The 24,815-nt window shown below is 37.2% G+C and overlaps 1 protein-coding gene across 7 annotated transcripts in view; it reads right to left on the bottom strand.

The window, feature by feature from the left end:
- Positions 1 to 738: 738 nt before the first annotated feature.
- SORBS2 (sorbin and SH3 domain containing 2) overlaps positions 739 to 24,815 on the bottom strand; it is a 135,656-nt gene continuing 111,579 nt past the window's right edge. For 3 of the 7 annotated variants that reach the window (XM_027837368.1, XM_027837370.1, XM_027837371.1), the window contains 3 exons: positions 11,802 to 11,851; positions 6,240 to 6,346; positions 739 to 3,243 (listed from right to left, as the gene is read on the bottom strand). In XM_027837368.1, the coding sequence (XP_027693169.1) occupies positions 3,182 to 3,243; positions 6,240 to 6,346; positions 11,802 to 11,851 (219 nt within the window). In that variant the 3' untranslated portion in view covers positions 739 to 3,181. The remainder of the gene's footprint in view (positions 3,244 to 6,239; positions 6,347 to 11,801; positions 11,852 to 24,815) is intronic. The other 4 variants (XM_027837372.1, XM_027837375.1, XM_027837374.1 and 1 more) reach the window with 2 other exon arrangements.

Raw genomic sequence — 24,815 nt, 5'->3', positions numbered from 1 at the left:
TATTTTCCAGGCTAAACATCCCCATATGACATTTTTAGAGTCTTTACTTCCTTCAGACGTGCTTCACTTTTTTAAGGTAGAAAAGGGGATATTCAGGGTAAAAGATGATGGAGAAACACTTATGATTTTGTCATGAGAAAAAGAGTATCCATCCATTGCAAGGAATTTAACACAAACTAGAAGTAAAGGCACTTTGTTTGTTGTTCAGTCATTTTTCAATCGTGCCCAATTTTTTGTGACAGCATTTGGGGTTTTCTTGGCAAAGATACTGAAGTGGTTTGCCATTTCCTTCTCCAGCTCATTTTACAGATGAGGAAACTGAGACAAACAGGGTTAAGTGACTTACTCAGGGCCACGCAGCTATTAAGTATTTGAGGCCAGATTTAAACTCAGGAAGATGAGTCTTCCTGACTCCAGACCCAGCACCCTAACCACTGTTTCACATAGCTGCCTTATTAAGGGTACTACCAGTCTTCAAATAGTTCTAAAGTTCTTTAGATTTAAGCCTTTTCAGGCCATATAAGATAATGGAGAGAATATGCACATAAATTCTTGTAAGTAACCACTCAGCCCTGCTACTCCTTTGGAAGAGATGCCCACTTTTGAGGCAGAAATAGTATTGAGTGCTACATGTTTTAGCAGAAAATGCTGTAAATGCTAGTTCATGAATAGCTCAAAATACATGCTTGGGACAACATCTATCTCCACGTTTGCAACAACAAAAGAGACCAAAGTAAGCACATTTTCCTTTAGTTTATGTGATCAAAGAGGATACAAATACACAGTTCTTCTTCAGTTAACATAGCATTAAATACCAGGAAGAAAAGCTAAAGTGTACTCCAAGCAAAATTTATTAGAAGTCTATTCAAGAAAAAAAACACAGACCTTTTCTTGTAAGAATTCAATTACCTGAAAGCCAGGTGTGAAAAAAATTATTTTCCCCCTTCTTTTTTAAAATCAAATACAGAGTAGAAACAGCATTTTTCTTAAATATTACAGGCAACAGATATTGAAGTCTTTTATCATAAATGGCATCAAAGGTAGTTATAGTCATCCCTCAGCAAAGCTGCATGCAGCTGCCCTAGCTGTGAGCCCCAAAGCCTTTGCAATAGAAATCTTGTCGTGACTGCAGCGTTAAGAAGGGTAGGCTGCAAAAAGGTGTTTCTTTATCTTTAGACTAATGACATTTCTCTGTAATAAAGATATATACATACATTTCAATTTGGCTGCTAAGACCATTTTTAAAAATTTATAAAATTTTGCATAAATGCCAAAGAATTGCACTCTCAAAGTATGCATCATGATCTGTGAGCCAGGAAAATGTGTTGAAAAATTTTTCTTCAGTTAGTATAAGTGTGGGATGAGGACTGAAAAGGAACTTTTTTTTTTCCATTTGTTACTCAACAACTAAATGGTTCTGTACAAAAGAGAGGCCAACATATGTACAAATATTCTAGAGGCTACATCCGTTGTGGGGGAAAAAAAATCAACCACTGACCACAGGTGAAAAGCCATTAAAAGCCTGTCATTTATAAGGTGCTGAAGAATCCAAATATGAACAGCTCTTGTATAAAGTCATAAGAACTCTTAAGCCAGGTCTCTGAGTGAGTGTGACAGAGGCATAATTCACTGTTATTTGTTCTTGTGGGTTCTAGTTACCAGTTAATTACCATTTAGTGTGGTTTTAGGCTTAGATTTAGATGATTTGAAACAAACCATTCATTGAGCCAAGACTCAAACCTAGGTCTGACCCCAATGTCAGTGTTCTTTCTAATACCCCATCCTGATAAATTCCAAGACTTGGGACTCCCAAGGTACCCAATTTATGCTTAGGAAAGAATTTACACAAATACACACACTGGGAGACTCAGGCTTAACATACTCCTGTCTTCTAATACAGACACTATTTGGACTTGAACTTTTGCAGAAATAAAATAAGTGGCGCATTCAAATAATTGCTTTTGTTCATTAAAGGAAAAAAAAGCAAAGCAAAAACCAGGATTAATACTTCTGATGTTTCTGAAGTGCTATATATATATATTCATTTTTATAAAATAATGCGTGCCTTGGGAGTCTAACATTTCCATAAATGTGCAACATATGCATATGTATTGTATGTTCATATACAATCATGCATGTATATGTGCACACACATATGCAATATAATAAAAATAAAACCAGTACATAACTCTTGAAGATACCTTCTGTGAGCATCTTGTTCAAGGGTCTATGTTCAAATGAATCCTTGCACTAACACTGCTTTTATTTAAAATTTATCTGATAAATAAAACACTAACATCTCATAGTTCATGTTGCTGATTATTACATTTTTTAATATATATAGCAATGCATCTTTAGAATGCAACTTTTTTTTTGCTGTCCATCTTTTACCTCTTCTTTTTTCGTGGTTATTACTAGAGTTGTAAATTTTCTTACCATTTACACTTTTAAAAAGTTAAAAAAAGAAAACCCAAACCAACAAAAAGCCAAATTCCCCAACCCTGCAGGAAAACACTCCTATTGGAAAACTCAGATTCAATAGTGTAATCATACTTGTCCAAGTGAAGGTTCCTACTCTTGCTGGAGATTTTACAATCGCTGTGCGTGTTATAACCAGTAAATGCAAGCAAACAATCACTGGATTAGAGTTAAAATACATTGTCAGCTAGAACAAGAGGCAAATTTGTGATGCAGCAAAGTGAAAGTAATGTATCCTGCCAAACTAAAGAAGTGGAAATGCAAACATCAGCTTGTTTTAAGGAAACACTATCTTCCAATTGCCTCAGGGGAGGCCTAAGAAGCTTATCTCCTAGAGCCTTTGATTAGAGGGCTAGAAAAGCCTTTCTCTAAGGGATGCTTCTCTTTTGGTCTCCCAGATTTCATCCATTTTGTTTCTAAGAGTAATACAGCTCCAGGTTCTGTTTTTGTGTTTCCAATTGTAAACGTTTAAAGCAGGTGACAAGAATAAGTACAGTGTACAGCAAAACCCTCCAGCCTCTTCTCCCAAAGGTGTCAAGGTGGCTGTAACAACTGTACTTGCAAGGATGGAGATGGTGATGATGATGCTTAGAGCCTTCTGTTTGTGAAGCATGAAAACAGAAGGCCTGGGGGAGCATGTTTTCCAAGGAATTTTATGTGGATGTGTTGCTGAAATGCGGCATAAATAAGTAGATAAAAGAATTCACAGCCTCTTGACGTAGTTTCCAGGGAAAGTACCAAAGAATTTGGTTCTTCTTGAGGTTCCTGAAAGTAAGAAGCAAGAAATGAAAGGGGGCAAACAATGAACCATCACTACATGCATGGGGCCTTGAAGACACAGTTCCCTCATCTAAGGCCTTGCTGGTGGTACAAGCACCAGAAGCTTTGGAGAGGAGGGAGGAAAAATCCATTTTAAGACTAAAGAACAACATAGTAATTAGGTTCTCTCTGTTGCTTAATGTGAAGAGCTGAGCCAAGTGACTATACTATGTTACCATTGAATTGTACTAATTGGAAACATAACAATTTGGTAATCACTTGTATTCTAAATCCAAGTGAATTGCAATTAGATTTCAGGTATGAGATTGGCCCTGAACAGTAGGGTGGGATGGCATTTCCTTATTGGCTGGAAAATAGGGGATAGGGGATAAGGAAGAGAGAAATGAGAGAAGTAATGGAGGTATATCTTAAAGCTATATCTTCCAATGCAACTCTTCAAATGAGGCCTAAACCTTGCAGAGTGGTGGTCTACAGCTGGGAGATATAAAGGGTAATGTTTGGTTATGTAGGTAAGAGGGTAACTTTCTCTAACTTAAAAATAATAGGGTTATCAGGTGAATATTAGTATCTAAATAAATGCTTTTGTGACATAACTCAGTTTGCTGAAGGTCATATCCTTCATTAAAAATCTCACTTGCTCAAACTCTTAACAAAATAGATTAATTTTTAACAGGTTATACAAAGCCACCATATAAATGAGAAAAAATGGACTGTTTGGGGGTTGAGGAGAAAAGGCATCACCAGTAGGTATGATAAGTTATTAAAAATATTTCCATGCAATATTTAAAATGAATGCTAAAAGGGTATTCATTATCAATGTATTTGGCCTCACGAACATACCATCGAAGAACCTTTTAAAAATAGCAGATGCAGTAAGTAATTTAGAATTTCCATCACAAGTAAGTATGAGCAAGTTCATTAAAAGGAAGCATTCTTTTCTTAGCTACTCACCCGAGTTTGCTGTCCCTGCTTTGCTGTTGCCATGTAACCTCTTTTTAATTTATTTGCCCTTCCTGGTTGCATAGAAGCTATGAGCAGAAGTGGGCAATGAGGGCTGTAATCATGGCTTTTCTCTTGGTTACAGAGGAATGATATAAAGTAATAGAAAGACCCTTAAATTGGGAGTCAAAATACCTAGATGAAAGACCTGGCTCCCTCACTTCCTAGATTTGTCACCAGGAGCAAGTTGCACTTTAGTCCCCCATCTGTAAAATGGGGATAATAACAGTTACACTATGAGGCTCACAGTAAGAAGTAGAGGCAAAGGATGGGTCAAGATGATGGTAGTGGGGAAGGGCTGTGGGAAAGAAGGAAAGAGATAAAGGTAGAATAGTCTAGTTCTCTTTCCATAACACTATATTGTCTTGCTTTTCTGAGTACCATCTTGTTACCTCTTTGCCTTCAGGCATTCCCCAATATCCTCTGCCCAGACTCTCCTTTATAGACTTGGTGAGTTGAGTAGTTTCTCTGTCTTTTCTAATTTGACTCCCATCCTAGTGCTTAGGGATGACATTGCTTGTATCTTATTATATCTATACTGCAGTGAAGGTATTTAATAAATGCTTAAAAATAATCACTGGATACCAAGTGTGGTAGCACTTAACTGTTGTCCCTACCAATTACTTGAGCTCAGAAATTCTGAGCTTCAGTAGAGCATAAAGCTGACTGGGTGTTAGTACTAAATCTGGCACCAATATGGTGAGCCCTTGAGGGCTACTGCAGTGCCCTGAGGTGTAAAAACAGAGCTGCTGAGCAGATCAGTACTGGGGACAGGTCATGTTTGGCTGTTATACCTTCAGCCTGTGTGAGATAGAGGACTAATCTCAAAAAAATTCACTGAACTTTCATCTATCTGAAAAGGTCAACGGGCCTTTCATACATTCTGCTTCCCAGATACACTCATATCTCAGCACATTTCTTAAATGGGCATTTATCCCATTCACACAATTTTAACATTGGAAGAAAGGTAGGTAGTTAACCTTTTATTTGTGTCCAGGTCCCTGTTGGCAGTACAGTGAAGTCAGTAGATTTTTCATAATAATGCTTTTAAAAGCACAAAATATATAGGATTACAAAAAATCCAATTATCAAAAATTTTTAAAAAGTTAATAGACCCCAAGTTTAGAACTTCTAGGCTACCCCAACTTAACCCATACCTGAGCTGAAGTCCCTTTACTGAAGCTCAGAACTTCTGAGCTCAAATAATTAGCCAGCCTCAGGCACTGCTGCAGCAGTAGGCACTACAGGTATGTGCCACCATACCTGATCTCCAGTGATTATTTTTAAGCATTTACTAAACACCTTCACTGTGGTGTAGATGTAATAAGATATAGGCAATGTCATCCTTGAGCACTGGGATGGGTGTCGAATTAGGGAAGACAGAATAGCTACTCAACTCTCCATGCCTACAAATGAGAGTCTGGGCAGAGGATAATGAAATAACTGAAGGCATAAATAGATAATAAGATTACACATTCCTGACAAATGATCATCCAGCCTCTACTTGAAGTCAATAGGGAACCATTATTTCCAAGCTGCTCACTTTACTTTTAGAAAGGTCTGATTGTGGGGAAATGGGTTTTTTCCTCTAATATCAAGCCCAGATCTGCAACTTTTACCCCTTTCCATATACATACATACATATATATGTGTGTGTGTGTGTATGTATATATGCATATGTATATATGTATGTATGTATATTAGATAATGAGAGAAGTCTCAGGACTTTCCTGGTTGATCCTTTATTAGGAAATTAGACTATGAAGTCACCATTGTCTTGGAATTGAATTGGGCCATTTTTTTTTAGAGAGAGATTTCTTCAGAATTACATAGTGCATCTGCATATATATTTAAGAGGTCAAGGAGTGTATGAAGTCAAAGAAAGCATGATTTATCATCCACTAGAAAACAACAAATTATGCAAAAATGTGCAAGCAAATTATGAGCAAGCAAAATGTATGTGAAAAGACCTGGACACATACCCACAAACCATCCATCATCACACTTCTCCATCACATCAATGACATCGCTCTCCCTGAGCTCCAATTCATCTTCATTCCTAGGAGTATAGTTATACAGAGCCTGAAACCTTAAACAGGACAAATACAAATGCGGGTATTTAAACAGAAGTTCTTTGCACCTTCACTAAGCTAGAGAAGTAGGTGAAACTGTCACTTTGGTTGGAAAAATGGCATTCTAACTAAAAATATCAAGCTAAGAAATGAGAAACTTAACTTATCATGGAGAGGAAAAAGAGGAAAAAGGCAGAACTCCCCCTTAGGGTACTGGGCTGGGGCTATAATTACATTACACAATTCACAGTATGAAGGGCATTCTGATTTAAGTGTTTTTGAATTTTTAAGCCAGGTGCTTGTTTCAGCTATCTGATGACATTTCTATCTCATACAGCTTAGATAATGGAACTAAATGAAATAGAAATGGCACTTCATTCACCCACAGAAAACAAGGAAAGGCTCTTACAGAATCAGTGTTTCTGAAGGTGGTTATCTAGCACCACAAACATCTGTGGCTTATAAATTTTGAAAGAACCAATTTAGCTTTCAAAATATATTTTTCATTAAGAGAAACCAAATGGTTTAAATGCAACTCTTGAGTACCTATGTGGGAATTTGGAAGAGTGGCACTCTTCCAAAAGAGAATCTGTCTTCTTTTTTTCAAGCCCACTTATTTTCATTTCATCTTCATTTTATTTATTAAAAACACACACACACACACACACACACACACACCAAAAAGAAGTCTTCCAGCACATTGGGTGGCCCATCTATTTGTATTTATGCAATGACCCAAACGAGACCTGTGTAGGAAAGGATGGGTTGCAACTTATACTGGTGGAGGTAAGGTCCACCCTATTGAAATCATGCAACCATGAAAGCATTCATTTTCATAAATCTATTACCAACTGGAATTGGTGGAATAGTCTCAGTGGGAAAAAAAGATCTCGTACTTGATGTAGTGCATTTTATGCTGGTTTATGAATGGATTACAGACCAGGATGAAACAATGGAAAACAATGGATTTGGAATGTTCATTGATTAATTCAATCCCAAATAGTTTATGGCTACATGTTTCATGTTAGATGAGAATTATAAAGATTTATTCCTCCCCCACCCCAAACTTTAACACTCTTGAACAGTTCCTTCATATAAAAAATGATTGAACATTACCATTCCCTAACCCCTCACATTTCATGACAGGCTATATTGGAAGCATTGATGAAGGAGTAATGAAGAGTTGGGGGGTTCTAGTACCACCAATCTTACAGAAGATATTGATAAACAAGATGAGTAATGACATCTTAAAAAAACAAAAATACAGTATCTGGGATGGCCAGGGAGGAATTGCTACATAATTAACATGAATGTCTATCTGACAATTGAAGGCTCTGGAAGCCAGTTTTAAATGTCTAAAATATATCTTCTCTAGGGAGAATGAAAAAAGGCTCCTGTTTTATTCTCACAAGTAGTCATGCGGCTAGAAGAATTAGCAGATCATAGATTTAGACCCTGAAGGGATATTAGAGGTCACCTATTCCAGCTCCTTAATTCTACAGATGAGGAAACTCGGGTCCAGAGAGAATAGGAGACTTGCCCAAGGTTATACAGCTAGTAAGTGGTAGGGCTGAATCTAGAAACCTGATCTCTTCAGGCCAGTGTTCTTGTCCCTCCTTTGCATTCCCACAAGGCTTTGCTACTTGTCACTCAATGGTAGATAAAGATAAGGGACATATTGGAGGAGCCCTGGAAATGTGGGGATCATGTGGCATTGAGGAAATGGACACAAGTGATATTGACAATGCTGAACATGGTTCAGGAATGGGAAAATTAATTACTCATAATTGTTCTTCAAGTGGGAAAATCAAATTCTGTTGCTTTGAGGTTTGGGACCTAAACATAAGAGTTTGTATTTAGGGCATTGACATATTGATTTATTCTCATATGTGTTGGATATTCTATATTCCAGAGGCACAACACTCACTGGGTCTTTCCTAAACAGAAGTGTGGACTGCTAATGACTTGGATAGGGCCAAGAGGCCAGCCTTACGCATAGATGGAACATATTGCTACCTACATGGTATGTTTGAAAGGAACTCCAAGAAGGCTTCTTGCCTTCTTCTTCCCTCCAAATATGTTCTCTGCTTTGTTTCTAATGCCTAAAATTTTACTGTTAAAGAGAGATTCCTTTGGTCGCCCATTAAAGTGAAAATACAATAAGGAGGAGTAATACATTAATGCCTCATTGTTCATTTATACCTTATTGCAAACTTTTTCATTAGAGTGTTTCCTAAGAGAAGATTTTCAGTGTAAGGAAAGGAGAAAGAATGTGAAGTTACTGGCTGCTTGTGGTTGGGAAGAAGGCACAGATGAGGTAATGGGCTGAATTTGGAGCTAGAAGACCTGGGTTCAAGTCCTGATTCTGCCTTACAGTAGCTGTACTACACTGGGAAAATCATGTTTCTGGGCCTCAGTTTCCTCATTGTTAAAGAAGTCAGGAGGTCTAAAAAGTTTTGTTTTTGTTTTTGGTCACAAATCCCTTTGGAAACCTGGTCAAGCCTATGAACCTCTTATCAGAATAAAGTTGGTCGCTTATATTCGTAATGAAGACATTGATCAGTCATTGCACAATTTTGTCCAGGGCTATCTGGATAAAAGCATCAAACAGCTTTCTTTAGGTTAAATAGATGACATTTTAAATAGTATTTATCTCAGAAGGCCTATGGAAAGTCTCTTGATATTTCTAGCAGACATGAAGAGCTTGAGATAAAATACTTTGGATAAAGAAAGGGAAAAAAACCACTCAGGAATCTGAATAATGCTTTCTCCCTTGGAAAGTGACCTCTCTGTAACAATACTTGAATATGTTGTGTCACTGTATAATCTCATATCATCCTCTTTGGTGGGAACAGAATGTTACTGGGTCATCAATTTGATACCATTGTATATTTTCCAAAGTGCTTGGAATTATGTTGCCTTCCTCTGGGCCAATTACTGATTTTTCAGAATGGAAAGATGTGACTAGTTCAAGGCTTTGAGACCCAAATGCTTGGAGGCTCCCAGAGCTGTTACATTATTATCAAAGACCAGTTTGTAGGTGCAAACTTTGACTTGGGGTAGAGGATGATGTCTGTGTATGTGTTTACTGAGACTGTCCTGCTTTCATTTCTCTCATTATCTGGGGGTGTGAGAAAATAATCAATGCATCTTCCCAGGAGTTTCCTACTCCAATTAGTGTTTAAACTGAGTCACTTTAGAAGACATGCATTCTGTGTTGAGGGTTCAGGGCTGTTCTGTAAGATGTATTGGAAGAAACAGGAATGAATGGTGGTGGAAACAGGATGCCTTAAAAGGACATTTTTTTTTTCTTTTAGTGGAAAATTTTCCTTGTTCCAAGAAAAGGCAAAATTGAATTATTCTTGAACCTTTTAAGACTAAGAATCTAACTTTTCACAAGACTTGTTAAGGATCTAAATGAAACCAAGCTTCTCCACCCATATTTCATGGAATGTAACTGGGTGGTATTTTTTTTTAACAAAGAATATTTTAATTAGGTCTCAAATACCATTTCCTAAATATATAAATACCTATCTGTGGGCTCTGTAATTCCATAAATACAGAATGCTAAATCTGATCACCAAAAGTATGGCTTAGGAAAGTGATCAGAAAACCAATTAAATTCTGTATCTACAGAAAACAATGTCTAATATTCCTTACTACTTAAAAGCATCTACCAGTAATGCATGGGAATTGGGCTAAAATATTTATGCTCTTAAAGAGTATTACAAATTTATTATTTTCAGTAAGGAGACTCCTTGAAATTATTTGCAAATAAATAGGCCAACAGGAACTTAAAAATGAAAATTAGAAAATGTTCTTAGACAATTTCCAAATTCAGCAAAAATTACATTCATCACCTTCATTTGCAAGGGCTTATGGGTTTTCCTTCAAACTTTTTCCTATTACTATCCTCTGAGGCTACAGGGTTCTAAGCTGAGAGAAGGTTTGCTCTAGGTTATGGACTCTAGTTAGGGGTGAGGTCTAGCAAAGGGGTGAATAGGGAAATGAAGGAAACCAACCATAGAGCCAAATCAGCATGAAGCAATGTGGTGCAATGGGAAGAGCACTGACCTTGAACTTGGTATCACAGGCTCCTAGCTCTGCCACCTGGCACTCATGTGGCTTTGGGTAATCACTTAACCTTTCTGGGCCTTGGCTTCTTCATCCATTAAATGAAGGTGTTGGACTAGGTCACCTGGAAGGTCCCTTTCAATTCTAGATGAATGATCTTATGATTCATAAAAATGACTTCAGCAGTTGCTACTTCCTGGGGGCAGGGGGACTATGGCTCAGGGAGAGGAATATGGTCAGAAGGCTTGAGACTTATTCAGGATATTACAGTTGATGCTACAGAAGAAACTTCAGCATCTTAACCAGTAATTCCCCAGAATTTGGATGAAAGTGGGGGGTAATGTCTCTTTGGAGTCCTCTCCTACAGGAAGCCTCTCCTGATTCTCTGAGTTATTAGTGTTCTTTCACTCCACAGAATTATTTTTTATTTATTTGTGTACATGTATTTCTCCTTGCCTCCCAGCACAATGTAAGTTCCTTGGGTATAGAGATGTGTTATTCATTTTCTTTGTAGCCCCAGCCTTAATGGCACAGTGCCTTGCAAACAGCAGGTGCTTAATTAATGCTTGTTGAATGAAAAAAAAGCAGGGACTGGAATTAAGGGGGAAGGACACTTAGTGAGACTCTCTGGCAACTACCGGTTAATCGGTCATTGCCTTATAAAGATGAATGTGATAGATCACTTGTTCATCTAATGTTCTTGAAGATGACTAATGACATCGTATGGGTGATGTCTTGACTTGAAAGTAAATTGGATTTAAGTGAGGGAGAGCTGTGCAAGGTCATCAGCCTTACTCTTTCCTCCAGGGTCATCAGAATCTAGTGGCAAGACAAAAGTCAAGACAACTAGTGATGGCCCCAATATGAAGGGGAGTATTTCTGGGGATAAGGAAGTAAATGTGCTTGGGTAATAGTGATCTATGAATGGCTACCATTTGGAAAGGGCCCTTCTGGAAACATGCGTTAGAGTTGTGTCACCAAGTTCTCTTGATGGCTCTTCTCACTCACCTGTTCTCCCAGTAACTACATAGTAAATACAGGTGAGGTGCTTGCATTACAGGGAAACCTATACTCACTAGGATCTACACTGTCCATATTGAGGAAGGAAAACCGACTCATAAACCCTAAGAGGGAGTCTGGTTCAGTGATAAAGCAAGGAGAAGGAACTCTTCATCTAGGCATGCCTTCCTGACTGTCCATAACATAAAAGATATGCGATATTATCTTCAGCAGGTGAAATACAATCAAATTAGGCTGCTTAACTCTTTCACTTAAAGAAATTCACCATCTTCCTTTCTGGCCACACAGATTTTGTATTTGAGCTCCCCAGGCTGCTCCTCCCTTCTTTTGTTAGGATTAGGGTTATTCTTGAATTTAGAAGAGAAGAAGGATACTTACGGTTCCCCCCCACCTTGTATGTTTTCATGAGTAAACCCGGGGCGCTGTGGCTGTAATGAAATGATTTTCAATGTAAAAAAAAAAGGTATAGTACTGTTACTAAGTAAAAGTTTGGATAATGGCATGGTATTTTTTCTCGACATTTAATATTTCCTGTTGTAAAAAACCAAGAGGAAAGAAAAAGCAAACAATAGGACTGTTGAAGGATTAAGAATTGGAATATTTTGAAGGGAATTGTCAAAATTAAACTCAAACAATCCATGTCCAAAATACTTGGAACACGTCTACAATCTAGACTCTTCACATTTTAAAGAAAGATCACAGTTTAGTCCCATTGATTTTTCAAAGGCCAGGAATATTGCAAAGACGCAGACACCATAGCACTTGAATGGGACAGGATGGACAACAGCATACATTCTAGTCTCTCGTATGTTCTCAAACAAGCAAAAAATAAATCACATTTAATTTTAACAGCGAAGGAACCACATTCATTCATTATGTTTTTCCTGCACGGACAACATTCTCATGTACAGTACACATGAAAATATCAACTGGGCAGGCACCCCATGCTACATTTGGATTAACACTGTCCCTTCTCAAGGTGAGGAGAACACCATGCAGATTTTAAAGGGAAAACAGAGGACTTTAAATAGACCGGAACAAACAATATCCAGGTAACATGTAACATTTTACCTTATTAGAGAAATACTGGTAGATATTTCCAGTGCACTGAACCCTCAAAAGAGTTTCCTTTCTTTTTAAACTAAGCATCAAGACCAGTATCTGTAATAGATACTTATAATATTGGAAATGATAAGCCTTAGCATCCTAAATCACTATATAATTGTTTCATCTAATGAAAAAATAGTACTTTTTTATCAATAAGTAAACTGTATGTTAATTTGTAATCACTGAATGATCTAAATATATCTTCTAGTAAAAATGCTTCATTACAATCATTCATAACACATTTTATATGCGCCCTAATGCTGCATGAAACAGGTACATAATAAACATAAGATATTCTCCAAGTATGCATGGTAGCTTACTGAATACTAATCTTTCATGACCACGGAATTTAGTAATTAGCTAAATGATCTTAAACATAAAGAAAGTTATAGATGGGTTTCTAAGACACATAGAGTAGATGACTGATAGGGTGTTCAGATCTTTCCTTGAAAGTCTTTATCACCCACTGAGTTCAATTTGGTTTGGAGCACAGAATGTATAAAAGAAGGTAGGTATCTTGGTGGCAAAGTGTTAGAGTACTGGACTAGGAGTCAGGAATACCCAAGTCCAAATTGTGCCTCAAACACTTACTAGCTATATGACTCTGGGCGAGTCATCTAACCTCTCTCTTACCTCAGTTTCTTCATCTATAAAATGAGGATAATAATAGTACTTACCTCCCAGGATTGTTATGAGTATAAAATGTGATAATATGTATAATACATTTTACAAACCTTTTAAAGCATTTTATAAATGACAGCTGTCATTAAAAACATGGAAAAAGAATGAACTCTGGTGGTTTCTTCCACCTCAATAAGGAGATGACTTCACAATGCCTTTCTATATAACATGTGAATAATAAAACTCTTCTGTTCTGAGGAGTTTTATTCAAATATACAATGTATATCAAATGTGTACTTAGCCAAATATTAATGTCCTGGGTAAAAACCACAAGTCCCAACTCTGAGTAGGCTGTGGAGAATGCTTCTCTTAAGGTAATTGACAGTGCCCTCACATTAGCAGAATTTGAATTTTTGAACCCCAAACAGCACAAGTGTCTTAGAAGATCTAATTCTTAAATTTTTTTTGTTCCACTGTCTGCCTAGGAGGCAAACCACAGAGGAGCTACAGGACCCGAAGGATGGAACAGAAGAGTTCAATTCACAAATCATCTATCTCAAAGGCAGGAAATTAAAGATGTAACTTACCGCTATCCCCCATTTTGCTACCAAAAATCAGTGTTACACTATCAATATCACATAATGATTAATGCTATGAAAAATATGACCATCATCTTTACAGTCAAATTATTCTGACTGGCAACTACCAGCATGTATTGAAACACAAGTTCTAGGTCCTTAATCTGATTTAATAGAATAAATTCAATGTATTTTCTTTTGCCTCAATTCTACACAACCATAACACTATACTACATATATATATATACACATATATATAAATGTCATTGATTGATTTTTTTAAAAAAAGTATAAAATATGCATCTTCCTTTTAGAACAAAAGTATCTGACCACCCACAAAATTTCACCTGATTAAGAATATAATGTTCACCACAATGTACAATTTCCAAATTGAGTATGAAGGAAACTATCTTATTTTTGATTTATTCCCTTAATCTCTAGTTCAAATGAAACTAAAGTCATAAGGTCAAATTGCCAACCAACAGAAAGCAACCCAGTGGAGTGGGGTGTGGAAAGGGAGAGAGGAATAATTTTCATAATTTCCATTTTATAGCTATAGTATCTTTACTAATCAGGGCAATTCTACTACTTTAATTCCTCTTTTAATTCCTTCAATTTATCTCACTTGGAGGCTCAGGTTTATTGTCTCTCCCCTTTGGTTCTAAAGTCACTATTTTTTTCCCCAGTATATGAAAACTGATTCCTTTCTGTTACAAGTTTGTGTCCTCACTGTATTCTACAGGCTTTTCTGATGTTCAAGCCTGGGCTTTATGTCTCTCCCTTTTCATTAAAAATAACCACAAACTTTTAATCCTTCCATGCTGCTTAAAGAATCCTTTTCTTCTGTCATTTTCTGTATGCTACTGGATTCAATTGCCTATATAGGTCAGAATTGTTGTAATCTATGATGGAAGTATCTTTGAACATCTTTGAAAGGAGAATCTATGTTTCTTATTTCCAATTATCGCTGGCTACCTCTCCACTTAGTTGTCCAGACAGCATCTCAAACTAAAATTTTCCCAAACTAAAATCATCATTCCCTGCAGTCACCTCCCACCTGCCCAAGTTGCTCCTACCCTAACTTCTTCATTAAAAAATCTATTCTTTTTCCAGTTATCCAGGCTCAAAACTTAGTCATCTGATGGACCACAGCCCATCTTAGTCATCACTTATAAATTATATTCTGGGGTTCCAAAGGAATCTGTGGACATGATAGCTGAACCGCTTTGAGGAACTTCTGAAAATGCACAGTGCTACATGGGCTAGAGGCAGGTAAATGTCTTCATTTTCCAAAAGAGGAAGAATGTGTACTGTTCAAACTATAGGTTGGAGAGCTTGACTATGATTTTTGGGAAATTCTAGAAAATTTTGTTAAAAGGATAACTTGTGAGCAATTAGAAAGGGAAACAGTGGTGAACAGTGCCAAAGTAGATCTGTTTAGAGTAAGTTACATCACACTAACCACATTAGCTTCTTTGACAGGTTTATGAGACTAGGTAAGTGGAAAGTCAAATGCCATGTACTTGTAGATTGGCAAAAAGCCTGATAGAGTTTCTTATGTTATTCTTGTAGATGAAATGGAGGTATGTGGACATAAGAGTTCATTTTGTCAGATTTGGTTTTAGACTCAATGCACAAAGGCAGATTGATGTCATCTGGGAGAAAGATCTAATGAAGTACCACCTTGCTTTATCTTTGGTCCTGTTCTGTTCAGTATTATTATTAGTGATTTGAATGAAGACCACATGGAATGTTTATTAAAGCTGTGTATGGAACTGGGAAAAGTAGCTGATTCATTGGATGGAAGAATCCTATAAAGAGCTCAGTATGATAGAATGAAGGGCTATATCTATTAAGATCATATTTAAAGGGAATATATGGAAAGTCCTTCTTTTAATTATAAAACAGTCATTTGTACAAGTACAATTTAGGGGGAGATATAACAAGAGTTCATGTGAAAAGAATCTGGAAATTTTAACAGACTGCAAGCTCCTCATGAATCATCAGTGGAATTTGGTAGCCAAAAAAGGCTAATGAAATTTTAGCCTATATTAACAGAGGTATAGTGTCTAGATCAAGAGAGGGGAGAGTACTATTGTATTTACCCTGAACAGAGGCATCTGGAATATATTTCCAGGTACCACATTTTAGGAAGGATATTGACAAGCCAAAGGAAAATACCAAGAATGCTGTAGGCATGCAAAGCCACGCCATATTTGTTTAAAGAACTTGGGATGTTTAGCCTATAGAAAGGAATGCCTTGTAAAAAACTTGACTGCTGGAAAAATATCTGACAAAATTTCTTACATTTGGATGGTCTTATATTTGAATGTGGAAGAGGGATTAGATTTGTTTGACCTTAGAAGTCAGAACTAGGAAATTCTAGGGGCACAAGGTGGGGGAGGGGTGAGTTTTCACTTCAATACATGGAAACAATTTTGGAACAATTAGATAACAAAAAAGCAGAATGGCAGAGAATGTTGGTTCAAATTCCAGTTATCTGTTCCTTGGGTTTCCTCAACTGCAGAATGAGAGGATTGTACCAAATGACTTCTAAGGTCCCTTCCAGTTCTAAATAGTTCCCTATCAATGAAGATCTTGAGTTGGAGGTGGTACGGCTACTTGTTGAGGATGCTGTTGGGGATATTGCTTCAGTTATGGGTGAGACTACCTTCCCTCTTAAGTCCCCTCCAATCATGAGGCTCTATGACTTACGCTGCTCCCCTACTCCCGTGCTCTACTAGACAACACTGCTTATCCTGATATTCAGAGCCATCCATAACCTGCCTTAATCCTACCTTTCAGGTCTTATTTGCTTCATGTACCCAGCATTCCAACAAACTGAACTAGGGGTTATTTCCTTTTCTTGTCCAGCTTTCTCTTACCTCTGCACCTTTGCTTATCTTTTCTCCCATGCCTTGAATTGAGACCTTCCTTGACACCCTGGCCACATCCTTCATCTACTTAAATCCCTCCCTTACTTAAAGGCCTAGCTTAGGCGTCACCTTTTCCATAAAATCTCCCCTAATACCTTTAAGCTGGAAGCTGTCCTTTCCTCTTCAGATTTCTAGATTTGGCCTAGATATCTAGGTCTAACCCTGTCTAGACCACTCCTTTTTCTTTATCACTTTCTGTCTTCTGATTACTCATGCACATGACTCATCCCTCCTATTAAACTGGAAGGCCTTGAGGGTAAGGATTCTGCCATTTTTTATGTCCTTATTTCATTTAGGACCCAGCATAGTCCATTGCACACTATAGATGCCTCATAACTAAATATTTGATGAGTTAAATCAGATTGAGAGATGTTCAAAAACAGATTCTCACTAAGTTGTCTGCTTTTTTGGGGGGGGCAGGTAGAGGGCCCTGAACCAAAGATTTCATTGTTGTAATAACTGTTGCTCTGCAACTTCAACATGAGTCAGGACTTAAAACCAGGTTTTCCAACTACGAGGTCAGCCACGAGGTGCACGACACCAAGCTGGCTGACTGAGCTCGTACTTACTAAGATGAATGGTCACTCTTTAGTCTCTACTTGGATAACTCAGAAATTCACCTTAGTGGAAGATGACTAGTCGTAACACTAGGAATTAATTTGTCTCATTCTCTTTCTTCATTATTAAGCACTACTAACAATTACTTAAGAGGCAGCATTACATAGTGGATAGAGATCTGGCCTTGGGGTCAGACACATCTGTTAAATGAATGGAATAGAATGGAATAGTACTATGCCATGTGAATGGATGAAATGGATAGTTTTAGTGAAAATTGGGAAGACTTCTGTGAAACGATGAAGCGGGAAAGGAGCAGAACTAGGAGAGAAAGTTATACAATGACATTATAAAGAAAAACAACTTTGAGAGACTAAACCTTTGATTAATGTAATGATAACCATGATTCCAGAGGACTGCAGTATGCTACCTGCTGCTCTAGAAGTTGTTGTTCAGTTGTGTCCAACTCTTCATGACCCTGTGGACCATATTGTCCATGGGCTTCTCTTGGCAAAGATACTGGAATGGTTTGCCCATTTCCTTCTCTGGTGGATTATGACAGAGGTTAAGTGACTTGCCCAGGGTCACACAGCTAGTAAGTGTCTGAGACCAGATTTGAACTCAGTTCTTCCTGACTCCAGGCCCAGCACTCTATCCACCATGCCACCTAGTTGCCTCAGAGGTAATAGACTTAAACAGCAGAAGGAGATAAGGCCAGTGTGGGGATCTGTGTCACTTTAATGTGCATTTTTGTTATGAGGGTTTTCCTTTTTGTATTTGTTCATTGGGGATGGGGTGGGAAGGAAAGAAAAACAGAAGTTTGTTAATCAGAAAAAAATAATATATGTATTTTTAAAGATGTGAGCTGAAGCCTCTGTGACCTTGGGCAAATAACTCAGTTTTTCAGTGACCCAAATAATTTAAATTGCAGAAAAAGTTACCAATATATATTGATTGGTTGAGGAAATTTTCTTCTCTGGGAATTCCTTACACCGGTAAAGTCACAGGTCAGGATCAACAATATTACTGTGCAGAACAGCATTGTTTAATTACTTGAGTGCTGGTCTTGGAATTAGGGAGACTTTTAGGTTTGAATCATACCTGGTACTTATGATGGGCAAGTCACTTATGTTTCTCAAATCACTTACAGTCTCTCTTGGTAAAGGGAGTTTCCATACTAGAAGATCCATGTGCTGAAGAAATCACAGATCCTTCATATATTTCATGGCATTGGATTTGATGATCTTTAAGATCTTTTCCAAGTATATAACTTTATGAATACAAATAAATAAAACAAAAATAAGCATTATGCTTAAAATTATTTGTAATATGTCACCCTAATAATACATTTATTTTCAGAATGTTTTAGTCATTAGTGGGACATTGTAAAAATTAACTAAATATGAAAAGTAATAATATAAATCATAAAAAGAACATGAAAAATTAATGTCTCCCATGCCTGGAATGGTTTCCTCCCCTGACTATTGCTTCCTTTTCATCTGGTGGGAAAAATCAAATTATTGTAAGGAAAATAATGGCATTTTCAGACTCAGCAACTCTTAAGGACTTTCTACTAAGTAAAAGAAGTGGCAGTAGGTGCCTGTGAAATCAGAGGTTGTTTAAGTGTGTTCTTAGTTCCATTTTACAGATTGGTTCATTAACATTGAGGGAGATCCATGGACTCACTGATAAAGGAGCCAGTGTGGGTTCACTAAAAAGAGAGTCAGAGGACCTGGGTTCAGATCCTGCCTCTGCTCCTTTGTGACCTGCAACAAGTCACACTCAGTCTTCCTGGGCCTCAGCTATCTCATTGAAAAATGAAGAGCTTGGGCCATATGCCATATGAGCTCTAGTTCTATGATTCTATGAACACACAACATGTAAGAAGTAGGAGTTGAATAATGGCTTTGCTTTTTTACTTTACCTTATTAATAGAAATGTTAATGTCATGGTCTTGTATTTATATAACTTATAGATACATAACAATGGAGAAAGACTTTTATTGGAGAGCTTCTTTTTCATTTTTTTTTATTACGGGATGAGAAGTTACATTTATTTCCTTTCAGGGGAAGATTTCCATACACTGGCTAGACATTCCCACTAATAATTTCAAGGCTAATGTCATCATTGTTTATTTTGCTGTGAATCTGCCACAAATATCTCTATTATTACCATTTGATTCCTCCCTCTAAAGGTCCCTGTTACATATGTGGACATTGTTTTTTTTGGCCCCAAGCAATACCAAGTTCAGAGAGGACTTTCCCAAGGACTGCATGCTTTACCATCTTCACCCCAAATTCTTTTCTATTTGAATAGCCCAGAGCCAGGAGACTTGTTTTCTAGCTGCAATTCTATCACTGCCTTGCTATGCAATGTTGAGGAAAATAGTTTCAAGATTTGTTCATCTGTAAAATGGGAATAATGCCTGTCCTACCAGGGGGTTGCAAGGATGACTTATATTTCAGTACTTCAATGGATTCACGATCTTGTCAATGTGAGGGGGAAAAATGTTGCTGTCCAAGAGCTGCCTTTGGAAGTGGTGCATTCTCTTTCACTTAAGGTCTTCAGGGAAAGACTAGATGATCACTTGTTGGTTACAACTGGAGAAGATATTCCTGTTCAGATAGAGGGTTGACTTTCCAGCTCTGAGGTTCTCTGATCCTTTTGTCTGGTGTAATTATTGTATAGTGGTTAGAGAGTAGGCATTAAAGCCAGGAAGATATGGGTTTGAGTGCCATCTTTGACATATAATGACTATGTGAACCTAGATAAGTCACTTAACGTCTTGACGCCCCCAGGCAGATCTCTAAGACTACATTATAATAATAGCTAGCATTTATATGGTGCTTCAAGGTTTGCAAATATATATATATATATATATATGTATGTGTGTTTGTATGTGTGTGTATGTGTGTGTATATGTATACACACACACACACACACATTTTTCTCAGTTTGGAGTCAGGAAGACCTAACTTCAAAGTCTGCTTCAGACACTTACTAACTGTGTGATGCTAGGAAAGTCAATTAACCTGTTTGCCTCAGTTTCTTCATCTGTAACATGAGGATCAGCCCTTCTATCCCAGGATTGTTGTGAGGATAAAATGAGATATTTGTAAAGTACTTTTCAAACCTTAAAGTGCTGTATTAATGCTAGCTGTAATTATTATTACATAAAGTGCAGAGAAGCTGCGGACTTGTATTAGGTAGAAGGAATCTCCTCAATCAATGAAATAGCAGATCTGGTCTCTATCTCAAAATTATTTCTGGGGTCACTATCATTCACCAAAATGCTTCCATTGTGTCTTAACTTTACCGCCATCTAATGGCGATCAGAGGAAGCAACATGACTGATGATTGTTTTTGGGAACCTCCCAGCCAGCTAAGTCAAAATGGGAACAGGACGTTTTTGATTAGATATTTTAAGGAGCAGACTGTTTGGCGGATTAGATAGCCATCTCTTTTCCTGCCCTGTGCTCTCCCTTCTTTCCTATTTTAACTATTTGCAGAGGCATTTCTATTAGTCATAACCTCTTAGCTATTTGGTAGTTAAAAATATAACAATATACATTTGTGACATTTAGCCCAGATCATATGTACTCTGAGGCTAAAAAGATAAACTTTGGGTTAATACCTTGAAATTTCTATGCTAGATTTGTTTTAAAGGAAAAATATGCATCTTCTCTACTTTTCCTTTTTTCTTACTGGTCAAAATGAAAACTCAAGTGAACTATAATTTCAGAGGTACAAAGTGTCTTTGAGACTTGCAAAGGTCATTACATTCATTAAAATACTTTTTTTTTAAACAGATGGAGAGGAGACAGTTGTTAGGAGAGGAATCCATTATGGACATAGGTCACAATAATTTTATGCTTCCTCCTTATGCTTTATATTAACTTCTTTATTATTTTACATTTAGTTAATTCTCACAATAACCCATTTATAAATGGCATTCTGGAAACAAATGTGTATTTATGGTCCATCATAATTTTGCTTAAATTTTTTTCTTTCCCTTTTGGCTTAGCAACCAGCTGTTATCATTGAGACTGCGTTTAAATGCATATGAACTTTCAAAGCCAGATAACCAGTGTTTGAAGAAAGCCTACGCATGAAATCACTGTTTTAAAAATAAAATAGACTCTACCCATCTAGAGAGGTTAGGTCAAAAGTTACTTAGCTACAGCATGTCTCCAAGCTGTACCACAGGATTAAGTGATTCTAAACTTTAAGGAGTGACAGTTACTTTATAGATTTGGTATTAAGAACTTTAAAATAGCTTCTGAGAAGGTTTAAAGTTTTCAGAGGACAGCTAGGTGGCATAGTGGATAGTACACCAGGCCTGGAGTCAGGAAGACCTGAGTTCAAATCTGGCCCCGGACTCTTACTAGCTGTGTGACTCTGGGCAAGTCACTTAACCCTGCTTGCCTCAATTTCCTCATCTCTAAAATGAACTGGAGAAGGAAATGGCAAACCACTCCAGTATCTTTGCCAAGAAAATCCCAAATAGAGTCCTGAAAAGTTGGACATGAATGAGACAACTTGAACAACAAAATTTTCAGAACAAAATGCTTTTTCACTGAATGGCAGCTTTAGTGCAATCCTATTATGTTGAAATCAAACTGTGCCAGTGATCACAGTCTTTCTAGGTTTGTTTACTTTTCTTGTAAAACTAAGAATAATATGACTTGGTATAAAACCTATTAAGGAAAATTTGACTGAGTATCCAATTAGATTGACTGTCAGCTTTAACCTATTCTGCGACAATCTGGAAAAACAGTTATTTAAAGTGTGACTGGATAATCCAATATTGAGAACCTAAGGTCTCATTGGGTCCTAGAACAAGGTAGCATTTGTCTGATGGCTCCTGCCAGCCATAAGGGGACACTTTTGTGTAAGGAATTCTTTTCTTCTGAGTACCACCCTCTACCTGGGTCAGGAAAAGGAATCGTAGGGTTGAATGAGCATTTCTTTAGCACAAATGATTTAATGGTAAATGGAATGAAGTTGTTACAAAATGCTAAAAGCAAAATCATATAAACAAATACATATCAAAGTAAAACAAAAACAGAAGATGAAACTTGACCAAAGTCAAGGTCTTTTACAATTCTGAATTGTTGTTTTCTTTCATTTTTGCAGAAGATCATGATGTCAGGGAGGTGATGCCATGACATGCAATTTACTTATAGATTTAAGTGAGCGAGGGCTGAATTGGGGAAAAAGTAAATGCCAAAGTGGACCATTTAATTGAGAACTTGCTGTGACTGAGATTAGGGCAATGGTTTAAGACTAAAATTTATGGCCCTATGATGGTGATGGGAACACAAAGCCTGTGGAAATTAACAACCCATCCCCCTTTACTGTATAATCCTATTTTAGATGAATATTTAGAATTCACTCATTTAAAAAATACAGTATATTAATGAACAGAATATCTAATGGGGAATAATTTTCACTTTCATTTAAATAAAGGTTATTGTGTAGGGAAACACTAAGAGGACAGATAGCTCCTAGAAACACTGTTCCATAAGGAAGGCATGTTGTCAAGAGAACAGGCCACATATTAACTTAGAATACTACATATTAACATTATCTATGTTCCACTGCATTTTGTAGTGACAAAATATTTTGAGAAGAGGATAATGTATTAGAAAAAAAATTCCAACAAATAGGACGTCAGCCAAAGAAAACATGCAGAAAACGAGATGCGGTATATGAATTCAGAAAGTTCTGGTTCACGTTTTGTTTTCTGGTTTTCTAAATCAGTGTCTTAGAGAACACACAGCAAACAACAAAGTAGGTAACGGATAGAGAAAACGATGCTCTCGGTGCTTATTTCTTTACTCATGTGGGGTAGATTTGTGGCAAGAGCACTGGATTGGGAGTTTAAATCCCAGCTCTTCCAATTACTGCCTCCATGACCATGGGCAAATCTTTGTGTAATTCTGAGCCTGAGTTTTCTCATCTGTAAAATGACAGTGTTGTAGAAGACCATCTCTGTAGTCCCTCTGAGCTCTAAAATCTTACGTAAAACTCTACTTTTACTTAGTTAAATGGCTAATGGGAGAGCACCACCAAGAACACTCAAAATACCTTAGTGGAGCATGCCTTTAAAAACATTAATGTATATATAATATATATAATATATTATAATATTAATATAATATATTCTAATATATATGTAATATATATATAAATATAATGTAATATATATAAGCACAACTGACCTTTTTGACCTATAAATATCTTCATTTTGATGTAATAAATAACATTTATATAGTGCTTCCATATGATATTTCATATGTTGAGAAATGAGATATTTGTTAAGGCCTGGCACTTAGGTGCTTAATAAATGTTGATTTCCTTCCTTCAATTTGATCCTAACAATTACCCTATGAGATAGGTGCTATTGTTATCCCCGTTTTACAGATGAGCAAAGGAAGGCTGAGTAATTTGCCCAGGGTCACACAACTGGTAAGTTTCTGAGACTGGATTTGAACTCAGGTTTTCCTAACTCCAACGCTCTAGTTGGTCAATGTGCAAGACTGAAGCACTGAAACCGTGAAGATGGGGAAGGCTGTCTCACACCTGAGGTGTGAGGGACCCTACCCTGTGTGAATTGCTGTGACCTCTGACAGGTGGGCTGCAGGATCTCCTAGACATCACTGGGCTACGAGGAGGCTTAGCCATTACAAATATTTCTCTTTTTAAATCAGCCTGAAAAAACCACAAAGAGGGTGGTCAGTTCCCTTCACATGCACATACGATAGACATGCTAAAAAAAATCTTTGAACAAAAGCATAGCAGCACCCCTATCCCAAGTAAGAATTCCCAGTAGTGCCTGGGCGACTGCTTCCTTGGCAAAAATCATCCTTCTGGTGTTACGGGGTAGCTGAAGCTGACAGGGATTGCAATATATTCCAGGGAAAAATTCACAGCGGAAAATTTGCATACATAAGCCATTCGCTAGGAAGGGCAGAAAGCTGAGAACACACAGAAGGAATTTTGTCCCTATCAAATGCATTGAACTTGAGCGTACACATCTGCTGACTGATTTCCTCTGTGCGTGTTTGAATAGAGAGGTGAGAGGGAAATATGCTTCCCTTGGTATATAGGTTCATCCTGAATGCCAAATGTCTGTTGGATGTAAAACTCTTTCAATAGAGGAAAATAATTTTCTTCTGGGAAAAATGATAAAAATATAGTGAAATGCTCAAGACTGCTATAATTTAATTTAGAATTATTTTGATAATATCTTCATAATGTCATGAATGCACCTCCACAGGGTCCAAGATTTTTCCATTGACGCATTTGGAACAAGCCATCATGGAAGCCTTTCTAGTACTTTATTTGAGATAAATGCCAACATTTTGGAAATTTTTTTGGAAAATATCCTGGAAGAAAACTGCCAAAGAAAGATCTCTGGAATCAGAAGACATGGATTCCAGTCTAGCTTGTACCAAATACTAGTTGTGGAACTAGCTGTGGCAAGTCACTTCTCTTCCTCTCTGGGCCTCAGTTTCCTCCTCTGTAAAATTAGGGGACTGAAGTAGATCAGTGGTGTCAAATTCAAGTAGAAAAGGGGCCATTAAATCATA

The sequence above is a fragment of the Vombatus ursinus genome, unplaced genomic scaffold, assembly GCF_900497805.2.
Source record: "Vombatus ursinus unplaced genomic scaffold, bare-nosed wombat genome assembly UNPS02014821.1, whole genome shotgun sequence".
Taxonomy (NCBI): Eukaryota; Metazoa; Chordata; class Mammalia; order Diprotodontia; family Vombatidae; genus Vombatus; species Vombatus ursinus.
Note: the sequence above shows the minus strand (reverse complement) of the source record. Positions and strands in the feature narration are given on the sequence as shown.